Source organism: Lolium rigidum, chromosome 4 (assembly GCF_022539505.1).
Source record: "Lolium rigidum isolate FL_2022 chromosome 4, APGP_CSIRO_Lrig_0.1, whole genome shotgun sequence".
NCBI classification, from domain to species: domain Eukaryota; kingdom Viridiplantae; phylum Streptophyta; class Magnoliopsida; order Poales; family Poaceae; genus Lolium; species Lolium rigidum.
In genome coordinates, this window is record NC_061511.1 from 170,552,457 (window position 1) to 170,565,352 (window position 12,896).

A 12,896-nucleotide genomic window follows, 5' to 3' on the forward strand; every position below is an offset into this window, starting at 1 on the left:
TAATAAAGCTCAGGCTCCGCTAAGAAACTCCACTTAAAAAAAACTCAGGCATCACGCTAAACTCTAAACTGTTATTCTTTGGAAGCTGAAATAGAGCAATTTAAAAGAAAAATTAAGATGAAATACTCCGTAGGAGAGTTTCAAATAAACAAGAAGTTCAATCAAAACGACTTTCTGAAAAAGAAACATGATTTGCAACTAGTCTAAGGAGGTGCCGCCCATTTCCAGTTTGCCACAACGTTGAAGTTTCAAACAAGATTTTTAAAAACATGGATGTAGCACGTGCTATAACATGCCAGCTTCCAAAGAAAATCAGGAGAAATTATGAAAATTCATCAAATTTATCTTTGTGTGTGGCACAGAGATAGCCCCTCTTACTATCCTGGATACCATATGCTACACCCATGAATTTTATCAAGAGAATCAACTTCGACATGAGAATGGGATGTGCAGGCAACTTTGCAAAAATAATCTACATTCCAGACTGTCAGCTTGTATACATGAACTACAACATATCAAACCTTCAAGTTTGACTTACATCATGCCTAACTCTACAGTAGGATCATCTGTTTCAGATAAATCGCTACATTTACACATTTGTGCAGGCAAAAAATCTAACAGGAAACCGACTAACTGCTCTTGTGGCCGCCTTTGCCCCTTCGGAAGCATGCCATCAACTATTCACCTTCTCCGACAACAGATAACTTCACCTTGCTGCATTGCCTCCCATAGCACACTGGGTTAATTTCTCATGGCAGTTGGTAGGCGATCAACCCTGCACTCAAGTTGAGTAAGAATGAGAATGATGATATCTTCAACTATTCAGAAAACATTAAGTTCAGTGTGCTTGCCTGCCTAGCTGGAGTAATTCAGGTTCCTGCAGCAGCAAATCTTGTAGGCTCCCAGCCCTAGCAGCGCTGTATCCAGTAAACAATGGCTTTCAGCAACATCACAACAAAGACGAACCTAAGTATGAGATAAATCATCACGGATTGATATTACTGATCGGAGCGCACCTGAAATCTAGGGAGAGAAGTCTGTGATGAATTGAGTTATCAAAGCCAACATAGGTCACAACAAGGCTTCCAGCATCGGGATGTGGCCAACTTCGTGTTGTAGGGAATCTGAGAATGAATGTTCCCGGCTTCCTGATCAGTTCCCTCGAACTTCTTAGCGCATTTTCAGCTTCCTCTTTAGTAATCAATCCATCTATCCATACAGGTTCTGTGCAAGCCCACAGGTTGTTGATTTTATCTTTGGAAAGAGAAGCAGCCACTGGGTATAGCCAATACCATAGCCTATCAAATTCGTCCCTTCCAAGATCATCACCACAGCCGGCAATTCCTCTTAGAACCTCCAAATCCTATAAGTGTGCATGGGGTATGGAATCAAACATCTATTTCTGTACTACTCACACGGAATTGAAAAACCAACCCTCCTAATATTTTAACCTCATACAGAAGTAAATGGATCTACCTGTTCTGACAAACCTCTATTTGCAGAACGGGAAATGTCCATAAATTTTGCCACGATTTCAGGAACCGCAGATGACCACAGAGCACGCTCCTTGTTCTTTGAAATTATGCTCCAAGTGTCAGCGCCCTCTTCGAGCAATTGCTTTGAAATAATTATTTGGTATCTTCGAAAAAAAGTGCAAATGGATGTTAGTGATGATGGAGAGGAACCTACTAATACAACATAGGGTATAGGACTACCTGTGATGGGAGCATCCACTATACAAAGAGACCTGATTTGCAAGTGCTATCAAGTCATCCACATTGATAGAAGAAGCTGCACCTTTAAGAAAAGTTGACCGCTCACATGTGCCTTCTAGACAATATCTGAAGACCATAGCATCCGAAAAAGTTTCAACTTCATCCCTATCTGATCCACTCCAAGAACTCCCCCCGTCAATGCTGTCGGAGTCAGATGTTGTAGAGTCAGTTCTGGTGACACTTGGTGTTTCCAACACCAATTTTCTGTCCTGCTCACTCTGCAAACAGACCAGTAACTGTTAAATCAAGTCTATTAAGCATTATTTTCAGGGTTACTGCAATCTATCAGATTGAATACCTGGGTTGCTATTTTGTGAGTCTCTATGCCATCAACTTCTACCTTGAGAAACTTGGACGGATGCAAACACGCCAGATCATGAGACTGTAAGCAAGCGTTTACTTTGCCATCACGACCAAACCCTTGATGATTGTTGACTGATTGAATTTCACCAACTGTTGCAGAACTTGTCCGTTTTCGAGGACCCATTGGACGGTTGGGACGGCCTCGAGATATACAGCGAACTGGTTTGGAAGATGCCTCCAGAAAAGGATATTTTTGCACGTGAAGTGTAGAGAAATAAATGCGAAACAGCTTGTTGTCACATTTAGAAGATAGCTGGAACAACCAGATCAAATGTCACGGACAAAGATCAGCCAAGAAAAAATGCAGCATAGAATTGTAGATGTAGGCTCATTGAGACAAAGGTGGTGCGTCCGACATCAGGCTACAGTACAGCTGTTATAAAGAATGGTGCTTCACTTCAGTGGCGGAGCTTGAAAGAAAAAGCTGGGCGGGCCAACTAAAGGATAGCGCAAAAAAATAAAATTGACAAGCAATTTTTGGAGAAAATAGAGTGAAACATCCCGACACGACGAGTTATGGCTCTTGAATGCATATGCTCTGTGTTTTAAACACATTTTGAAATGAAATGTCAAAAATCCTGAAAAAATATTGGCGCGTATATCTCTGTGTTATAGGTGCATACAGTCGTCTCAGGATCAACAAATATCGTGTTTTCGTGAAACTTTATGTGGAGCTGGACCCGCAAATATTTTTTTGGAATTTTTTAACAATTTAAAATGTGTTCTTTTAGTAAATGCAGAGTAAATTTCCGGAAAATTTTAATTTATCCATCAAATGACTAAATAGGAATTTGAAAGAAGAAAAAATCATTCCAGCCAAGATAAATGATCTTCTAAATTGACTAACCGCTAGATTGTTTTATATATAGAATTGATTAACAAAGCTAGCTACGTAGCTTAGATAGGAACGACAATAATTTTATTGAAGAAGAATGAACAAGCAGTGAAAGAAACGTGAGCATTCTTCTGAGTACCTAGAAGCTCTCGGTGCATGCTCGCTGCGAGTTTGCTGGCCTGCTTGCTTGTTAACTACTTTAGTTTGCTACTGCCAATGGGTTGGGCCACCAATTATGCTTAGGTATAAATACTTTTGCAGAAATGCTGGGCGGGCCACGGCCCGGTTCGGCCCCTGAGTAGCTCCGCCAGTGCTTCACTTGTACATAGCACCTGCTGCTGCGACTGCAAGTATGTGCAGCCCCAGGGCTACATAGGGCCGTAGAATGGCTTCTATACACTTTTCAGTCCTTTTTTCCTTTTTGGCACATATATATTTCATATTCAAGTTGCCAAACATTTTGTTACACCTTCAACTCAAGTGAATTTTGCATAAATAATTAGTTAATCCAGGAGATGAATGGAATATTTAAGGCCTGTGTCCTAAATACCAATCTTATTTGTATTCATTTCTGCTGGAAAACTAGGGGCTATACCTCTGTTCAAAATAGCCAGCTATAGCCTGGCTATAGCCTTTCGCAAGGCCTGCGGCTACGGCTAGAGTCTTCAAAGGCTAAATGGAAATAGCCGCTAATAGCCCGGCTATAGCTATTAGGCCTCAATTTAGCTCAATAGCGGCTATCTTCCCGCTCAACGGGCCCAAAAAATTTTGACCCAAAATTTTCAGAGCGGCCCAATTTATGGACACCACTATGTCATGAATTGCTTCTACTTAATGGTATTGTAATATTTGGACATAACTACTCCCTCCGATCTCTTTTAATTGACTCAGATTTGGTACCAAATCTGAGTCAATTAAAAGAGACCGGAGGGAGTATATCCTTAACTATCTGTGAACTATGTTTTGGTTATGTGCATCTCTTATGTGACTATGTTACTATATTATGCATCTGTGAATTATTGATGTATATATATGATTAGATGCTGCCGAAATATTAAATTTTTTCCCTATTATTTAGCGAATCGGCTATACAGTCTTAGGCCGCTATAGCCCGGCTACAGCCTTTTATAGCTTTAGAAATCACCGCGGCCACTGGCGGAGGCAGGGGGGACCAGCAGGGGCCCCGGTTCCCCCTAACCTGCAGAAAATTTTCTACCACCCTGGATCATTTATGCAAAAACATATGTGTGGCTGATTGAAATACTTGTATGATGCTCACAGAAGATCCTGAGTCCATCTCTCAAACATGCTTTTTGACTTTTCTTCTCATTTCTTGGCCACCAGCTGCATGCTGCATGACGCATGTGCTTTTCTCCTCCCTATAGTTTCTCTCCGGGTCTCATCTATCTATTGTTCGAAGCACCCAAGCACAACCAAGCCCACAGAACCACCTCAGCTTATTTCTTCTCCGTTTTAAAATAAATCGATATCGTAATAGGCATGTGGAAGACTGATTTCTACATATTGCAAATGTATAACGCACATCGGGGAAAGCTATTTCTATGAATTCTCAAGGATTAAATTATTTATGAATTCAATACGACGACACGCTGTGTGAAATTCGACTGAAAATTGTTAGTTTGCTTGTATATTCTGACTCCAAGCTACATTTTGTGTAGATGTAATAATATGTTATCAATGTTTAATGTGGCGCAATGGTAACATATTTTGGTATTGTCGCCATAAAAATCTATATATTCTCTACATTTTTTTCTTACAATTTAGAGTTGTGCTGTATTTCCTGGCTCCGCCATTGGCTGCGGCTATAAGCTATGGCCCGCTATTTTAACCAGAGGGCTATACACACACACACAAAAAGGCTTTTATTAAGTGTTTAACTAAGATAAAAACCCAAAACACTCTTGTACATATCCAAGAATTACACACAACAGACTATAGCAATTGTGTGGCAGCCCGCTTCAGCATCACAACTGCTGAAGTGTTATAGATACGGCCTCTGGAACACTACAATGCTGCTACAGAGCAATAATCATACTGAAGTAATCTCTATTTGTACTAAAGCAATTCATCATATGGAGAATAAGACCTGAGATATCTTGAGCTTAAATAGTGCACGCCCACGGAGAATTGGAAGAGGCCTGCTTTTAGCTGGGTATTCAAGTCCTTCAAAGGCAATCAGCAGGGGAGGTTCTGCATCATCCCTTGATTTTTCGACTACTGCTCCATTGTCAGCATAGACAAGTGAAGCAACAATCTAAAAGAGCAAGAAATTTCGAAAGTTATACAGATATAATAGCACATTTACTCACAGTAAGAAAGAAGGTAAATCAAGAACCTGTGTATCCTTGTTCACAGGTTCACCAAAAGCATTTGTTAGTACTACTTCCATAATGAAGTTCCTCCGACAAGAAGCCTGAAAAAAAAAACAAATTCAATGATTACGATAGCATTTCAGGGTTATTTAGACTTATTATGTGATTTGTCATATAGAATGAATCAACGAACATAGTTCAGCATTATTTTCTGCGGCTCAACTGCAGCTCTCAGGTTATATTCACATTTTTACAGGTTAAACTTTACTGAAACACAAAAATATTCCTCGTAGCACATGAAACAGTAGAAATAAACATAGGATAAGTAATTAGGGGACAGAGTCTGGTTTACCTTTCCACCCACAATGCACCAAATGCCGTCATCGCCCACCTCGATTCCATCGCAGCATGAGTAGTCAATAGATAACTTAGATGGTGTATTCTGCAAGAAAATATCATTAGTTTTCACCTTTACAGAAGAAAACGATGTGATGCCATCAGCTAATATAAGTTGTGTCACCTCTGTATATTGCTTGTGTATGGTTCCTAGCATAGATAGCACTTGAATATTGTAGACATAGCCTTCGACCTTGTCACTATTTCCAACTAAGCAAATTTGGTATGCATCATCTTGATTGTCTGGCTCGCTAGGGAGCGCACAAAGATGGGTCTCGGAAACTAGATCACCATCAATGTGGAGGCGCATAACATTTTCAGTAACCTGACACAGGTGGACAATTTTACAGAACAGATTTTACATAACATAAAAGGAAGATATCCATTTGGAGAAACATCGATCAAATGCATAATTCTGCTGAATGAACCACTGCACGGATATTCAGCAACGGAAAAGGCATGCTACAACATACACAGTAGCAAGCATACCTCGCATCCAATGTGTACCCACTTCTCAAGAGGGCATTCATTTACAGCCGATATATTGGTCGTGTCAGTCCATGGATAGGAACTAGCGCCAGGAGCTTCTTTATGCAACCTCAGCAATGGGAAGAGAAGCAGCCTATTTCCTTCGCTTAAAGCGAGAAATGGCAGCTTGTTGTCACCCCCTGCAGTTATCTGCAAAAATTGAGCATCCCAATCAGTCCATGGGCGTACGTAGCATCCCTGCAGCCCGGGCGCTTGCCCGGGCTTCGCTGCCGCTCGCACAAAGAGGTTGCTGATTTTCTTTCACGAGTTAGAGTCAAATCGACCGGCTTGCCCGGGCTTCGTTGTGTTATTTCCGGCTTAGCAGCCCATCAGTTCAGAGACCACGAACGACCAACAAAACAGCGAACAGGTCGTTTCTTTTTTTCCCCGTCCCGAACTCGGCGCTAGTTTGGCCATGGGCAAATAGCAAACAGCTTACCACCCCATCAGCGAACAGGTCCACGTGAAGGGGCACTAGGCAGCAACAACTCAGCGCTAGATTTATTCATCGCTTTTAAAGCAACTCTATCAGATATGCTATAGTGGTCACGGTAAAAAAGTATAGAAGCCGTTTTGCATTTTTGGGCATAAAAGTTGATCAGAATAAACACATCTAAAACGTCCCATATGCAAAAAAAAAGGGAAAAAAGCGTATATTCCCTCCGTTCTGATTTATGCTACATTAATAGAAAAAATGAGATAAACTAATATTGCATTTATTAATACTACTTAGATATGTGAACATCCAATGCAAACTATATTGAAAATAGGGAAATGATACTGGAAAGCGCCGCACCTACGTCTCATTGTGCGACGGTTACGTCAAGATTTGTGCGACTGCATCTAAGGGGCGCGCGCAAAGACAACAAGACAACAGGACCAGTCAAATCAGCTGCTCACGCACGTTATCTCCCCGATCCCTGTGAGCCTTATCCTCCCGCTAAATGCTCTCAGCCACGCAAATCTCTCTCTCTCTCTCTCTCTCTCTCTCATCAAACCACCGCTCAGAGCCTCGCCGGAACGTTCGAGTAGAATATTTTAGAACAAATTTTGAAATTAGAATGTAGACTATTTCAGAACGGAGAGAGTACGTAAAAACAGCCCGTTTGACAAAAATTGCAATACACGCAAAACAAAGAAATGCTTGGCGCGAGGGAAGTTTCAGTTTTCTAGACTCCCGCCCTCGTCCACCGCTGCCACACATGGTTGATTCCGGTCATGCCCGGTGTTGTCGCTTAGAAATATTCACCTTCCAACCGTCGCCGCGCTAGTAGACCCTCCCGTGATTGCCTTATGCCGCCCCACGCAACTCAACGCCACCTCCGCTGCTATGTCACCTCCGAGCCCCCCGCCCCACCCGCAGTCGCACCATCAACCCCAACCCCAACTCCTTCAGTCGCCATAGTCGAATAAGAAACTCACCACCCATCCTAATATATTACTCGCTTCCGTCACCAACAACACCACATCCAGCGCATCGTTTCCGTCTCCAGCAGGGTCCATGTGATGCTTATATTTATCAAAAAAAAATTAGTTGCCTTACGGCGCGCCCAGGCTTCGATAATTTCCTGGGTCCGCCACTGAATCAGTCCAACGCAAGTCTTGCCATTCACACGGAGGAACATATGGATCTGCATAATATAACTGCAGTAGCCACCTCCTACTGCAGCATCCAAACCTAAATCATACTAACAGCCGCAAGCACCGCCGCTTTACTGCAGAGGTAAACTCCCCCCAAAAGACAGAATCCGCTCCTCAAACGCACCCACACAATCAAAATCCGTACAGCAACGAAACCACCTAACGGCCGCCTAAAACGGGGGAAGAAAAAAGGCGGGTCGAATCAATTCGAACCTGGTGGAGGATCACGGAGGAAGGTCTCGCGGGGCCGGAGAGGTAGAGCCAGAAGCAGACGGTGAAGCCGCCGCCCCCGCTCGAACCTCCTTCTCCGCCGCCTCGTGCCGCTCCTAGGTTAAGCTCGACCCGCACGTCGCGTAGGCCGAGGTAGCCGTCCATCCCGCAGGGTTCCGCCGGCGGCGCCGCCATCGCCGGGGCCCGCCGCGCCGAGGGTTTTCAGTTCGGTCCCGCTCCCGTTCCGAAATGGTGTGGGTTATTTAACGGTTTGCTGGGTGATCTGATCTGGACCGTCCGTCCCAGCCAGTTCACGTTGGTACCATCTCAGCCACAGACACTCAGACCGGTCTTCCGTGATTCCATTTCCTTCCATAAATAAAAGCAGACAATGGGGATGCACGGAGGAGGGAGCTAGCTCGCCCCACCGCCGGCCAGCCACGACCGTCGCCTCCGCCGGCCGCCGCCTTCTCCGCGCGACAACAACGCCGCCGCCATCCCGTCTCAGCTCCGAGCGGAATTCAGGTTCTTTCCACCATCTCCCTCTCGCAGCCTGCCTTCGGGCGTCCAAATCGTCAGGCACGATCCCTCGAGCTCAGATGGGCAGAGGCAGGCGCGCGTCTTCCGAGACAGTGAAAAACGGACGGCCGGCGGCGGGTATAAGCAGGCGCGTGGGGTCCCGCCGATCTCCCACCTTTCTTGACCCGGCGAGTGCGCTTCGGTAGCAGCTAAAGGCGCCGGGGATTAGACTGGTTCACAATTAGTTTACTGCCCAAACCAAAAAGGCCGGCACCTTTCACTAGCTTTTCCTTCTGAAATTTCATTTGTTTATCCAGTAGCAGCCTAATTAGCGAACGCCACATGTTTCCCTTGGACATGTTGTCTGTATCTACTAATCGTTTCACTGGGTTTCGTTGGCTCTTTTATCCGGTTCTGTTGGTTATTCAACAATTTCGCTCTTCTTTTGGACTTTGACCCCACAAAGTTTTTTCTATGGGTTAGGTGAGTTGTATTTCACACCTATTATTGTCTTGGCTCGTCGTTGCTGCTTTCCGCTGGTGCACACTGTGTGTGATCATTGATCAGTTGTTGGTCCATTACCCCCATGTGTTTGTGCTAGGAAAAAGTTTATCATATATATTTCTGTACCTTCAGAAAACCTCAAGTATTAACAGCATGTAGTAACCAGCTATATGCTATTCTTTCTTTCTTTTTTAGCATTCTGAACTTTGGTGGACACTGTTCATACTTTTGGAGCTAGTTGATATTGACTAGAGAAAGGAATATATGAATTTTAAAATGATTTTCCACGGCCTTGTGCAGTTGTATGTTGTGATGTGATTGGTCCAGCTGCAGCCTACAAATATACCTCCAAAAACCTATCTCTTGTCCTGCTTGTTGTCTGGTTCCTAAGCTTCCTGATTTTATATGGCGTGGATCGGTGGCAGTTGATTTTGAAAAGTTGCTCTCTTTTTTCTGGCAGAGCTGTTGCATCACTTGTAGCCGGACAATCACACTTGCAAGATGATGGACGAGTCTTCAACCAGGAGCCATGTTTCCGAGGGAAATCGTATAGGCTATGTAAGAAGCGAATCCATGGATTCGACTGGTCATCCTTCAGCTGCTATCTCCAGTTCACTGCTAAGCAGGAGAAGCAGCAGGCTCAGTTCAAGGGGATCCATCAGCCTATCCCGTGAGATGGGTGACTCGATCCTGAACTCTATGAGGCATTCCCTTCAGTCGGCAGACCAGTTGCTAGGTGACGCCGATAGCTCGGCTTTGGCTCAAGTCATTGACAGTGGTGACCGAGTGCTAGCGTTGGAAGATAATGCCGATGAAGATACAGCAAATACCTTAGATCAACAAAAGGCTGGTACTCTCCGGGATAATCGAATCCATGGCTACAGCTCACATGGCACAGGTGTGCCAGCACCTGAATCTTCTGTGGAGCCAAAGGAGGAGAGCTCATCAGCCAAGGTACAATATTGTAGTTTGAGTTGAGTGGTTGCTTGCTATTATGAATCAAATGATTATACTGTCTGGCGCTGTTCAAAGGTTCTATGTTCTGCTATAGATGCTAACACAAACATGCCTATGCTTGCCTGCAGGTTGAACAGTATATGCTTTCTCGAAGGCTTGACTATGCTTCATACTTGATCCATTTAGCTACCTTCGGGATTTTTGGGGTAACTCTCCAACAGTGTCTGGTGCTGTTTGTATTAAGTATATTAATAACTAAATAATCTGTGTTAGTGTAAATAAATGTGTAGAGAGATTGTATCATTGAAAGCTCAGGGGACATTTATTTTATTTTTGTATTAGTCCATTCATGCGTTGGAAAACCAGATAGCGTTTTAGTCCATGGAGTTTCTACTTGAGTGGTTGTCATTACCAAATTATGATGCTTATTCTCAGATTGGAAATTTGCATTAGTACTCGCTAATATTTAAGATTGAGTGTTTATCTTGTATCATCCTTTCCGGTAATTATGTTTTCGATGTCCAAATCAGGTATTTACAAGGTACGGGCTCCAAAAGTTGTTTGGCCCAGGCTGTCTTGCACTCACCTCAAACCAGAGCCCATTATACCTTGATCTTCCATCGAACATGGTATGTGCCATTCTGTACCTGCTCAAGTCTACAAGGAGATTTTTTTAGGCAAACTACTAGGGATTTTTCTATAATGGCTAAATGTTGTGTATCAGCTAGGATCCTTCCTGATGGCCTGGTTTGGGATCATCTTCAAGACTGACATTCGGCACATATCTGATCATCTCATTGTTGGAATCACAACTGGGTACATGGGAAGCCTTACCACCTTTAGCGGGTGGAACCAGGCAGTGGTTAGCATGTCTTCCAAAGACCATTGGGCATATGCTATAGCCGGCATAGTATTAGGTACCTCATCATCATTTTCTATGAAGTGTTGTTAGTCCAAAAACAGTTATGGTTGATTAAAACAAAAGATAAATCATTCTTTTGATGGTTAACAACACTAATGTACTCAGGAATGTTCATCGTCAATGAGTCCATCAGGGTGGGTGCTGAAACAGGTGAGCGCCTACGAAGCTGGATCGTGAAATGCATCAAGGAAAATAGTTCAATAGGAACAAAATGTGACTGGGAGCACTTGCGGGTGGACACTAGGACTAAACATTATGTCCTCATAGCAGTTATGTTGATTTTGCTTTCTTTCTTGTGGGTTCTGAGCATCACGTTGGCCATAATAAAGGTGCGCAGTCTTGCTGACGGCGCTGTACTCTGGTTGGGGTGCTCGGTCGCGCCTCCAGGCGTTTGGTTACGCTGGTACCTGGCAAGGCTGAACGGTCAGGGAATTGGCAAAAAGAGATCCCTCAAATGGCTGCCAATTGGGACACTTGCAGCCAATGTTCTTGCTGCAGGCATCATGGCATCGCTCGCTGTGACCGCCAAAGCGGTATGGTAGCTAAAGCATGTGTTAATACAGTTTATGTAAATCAACTTGTACTCTCTGATTGGTTTGATTTTTTGTAGGTGAATACAAAGCGATCAGCAACTGTTCTTAATAGCATTCAGTTCGGATTCCTTGGTTGCCTGAGCACAGTGTCTACTTTTGCTGCTGAAATCTATGCCATGAGAAGCAGCGGACAGATCGGTAGGGCCTTTGTTTATGCCTCGGCGACCTTCATGTTGTCCTTCGTACTGGGAACTCTGATATACTCAGTGCCAGTATGGGTCAAGCATTACCAATAGCTTCATCAACTATTACGGACTTGAGTATTTTTGTGTCATGCTGCAGTTTGCAAATTTGCAACATTCAAGCACACAATGCAATTTGCAACATTCAAGCAGACAGTGCAATTCGCAACACTCAAGCAGGCAGTGCGATTTAAGACATACCAAGTTATGCATTCGAAGGATATCTGACTGCTTCTTTCAGACATTTGATGTACATAGAAGAGCCTGATCACTTTTACATCACAAACATGCGATACACTCCGGTCCCAAAATGTCCTGTATATCTGGGATATTTATGAAATGTATGTATCATTTGTAACAAAAGAAAAACAACGATCATATTTTGGGAGTAGCTTTGTCACACCTGTTTGTACAGACAACACGTAAGATTTATTCACCAGCAGCGGAAATATTATTGCTAAATTTGCAATAACCAGTGTTTATTTGTTTCATCTGCCATGTAATCCTTTAAATACAACTACATGGTGCGTTGGTAACCAGACAGTTACATGTTCTTGCTGTAATGTGAGTATCTGTACGGCATTTTCTAAAATTGGACATAGATTCAGGTACAGTATGGATGATGAAATATTGTACATACAAAATTTGAAGTGAATGAAGCAATCTTAAGAAGGCCAGTAGAAAAATAATGCTGAGTTTCCTGCTTCTTGTGTCCAATGGCATATCTTGTAACAGCGCACAATTGCTTGAAAATATTTGTGAAATAGCTTCTTCACTATTACCTGGTATGCCAAACCACAATTGTAGCTGTTCACTATTACTTGGTATGCCAAACCGCAATGCATTAGCTCCAGAATGATCATCCGCTCTTTCTTCAATTGTACCGCACCCAATGGAGTTCACATGTTCACTGGTCCCGTCAGCAGCAATTATTTCTGATCCACTACTAGTCTGCTACATTGCACTTGTTCAGGGATGAACTTGTCCTGTCTCTGTTCTCAATGAATGCCTCCTGTGAAGAGAAGAAATAGCTTTCACTATGTCAAAGTTCTACACAAATCGTTGTCTGTATGTGCGTTCTTCAACGAGGGAGATAGCCTCACAAAACAAACTTCAAAAAGCAATCATCCGTTTATTT

The 12,896-nt window shown here is 43.3% G+C and overlaps 2 protein-coding genes across 3 annotated transcripts; one reads left to right on the forward strand and one right to left on the reverse strand.

Moving 5' to 3' along the window:
- Positions 1-428: 428 nt before the first annotated feature.
- On the reverse strand, positions 429-8,276 carry LOC124647782 (SH2 domain-containing protein A-like). The gene is made up of 12 exons (XM_047187659.1): positions 8,085-8,276; positions 6,192-6,380; positions 5,827-6,027; positions 5,659-5,748; positions 5,330-5,407; positions 5,081-5,248; positions 2,074-2,391; positions 1,716-1,993; positions 1,477-1,639; positions 1,017-1,363; positions 852-917; positions 429-775 (listed from the first exon to the last, which is right to left on the reverse strand). The coding sequence occupies exons 1-12, from the start codon at positions 8,274-8,276 to the stop codon at positions 742-744; spliced, it is 2,124 nt and encodes a 707-aa protein (XP_047043615.1). The 3' UTR covers positions 429-741.
- Positions 8,277-9,490: 1,214 nt separating this feature from the next.
- Positions 9,491-12,297, forward strand: LOC124706302. Of its 2 annotated transcripts, none has more exons than XM_047237955.1 (6): positions 9,491-10,058; positions 10,190-10,267; positions 10,592-10,690; positions 10,786-10,978; positions 11,089-11,133; positions 11,313-11,454. In XM_047237955.1, exons 1-6 carry the CDS (start codon positions 9,606-9,608, stop codon positions 11,327-11,329), a joined length of 885 nt encoding a protein of 294 aa, XP_047093911.1. In that variant the 5' UTR covers positions 9,491-9,605; the 3' UTR covers positions 11,330-11,454. The 2 variants fall into 2 exon arrangements, with proteins under 2 accessions (XP_047093911.1, XP_047093909.1); XM_047237953.1 differs by adding an exon at positions 11,594-12,297 and having other exon boundaries at positions 9,492-10,058; positions 11,089-11,516.
- Positions 12,298-12,896: the final 599 nt, after the last annotated feature.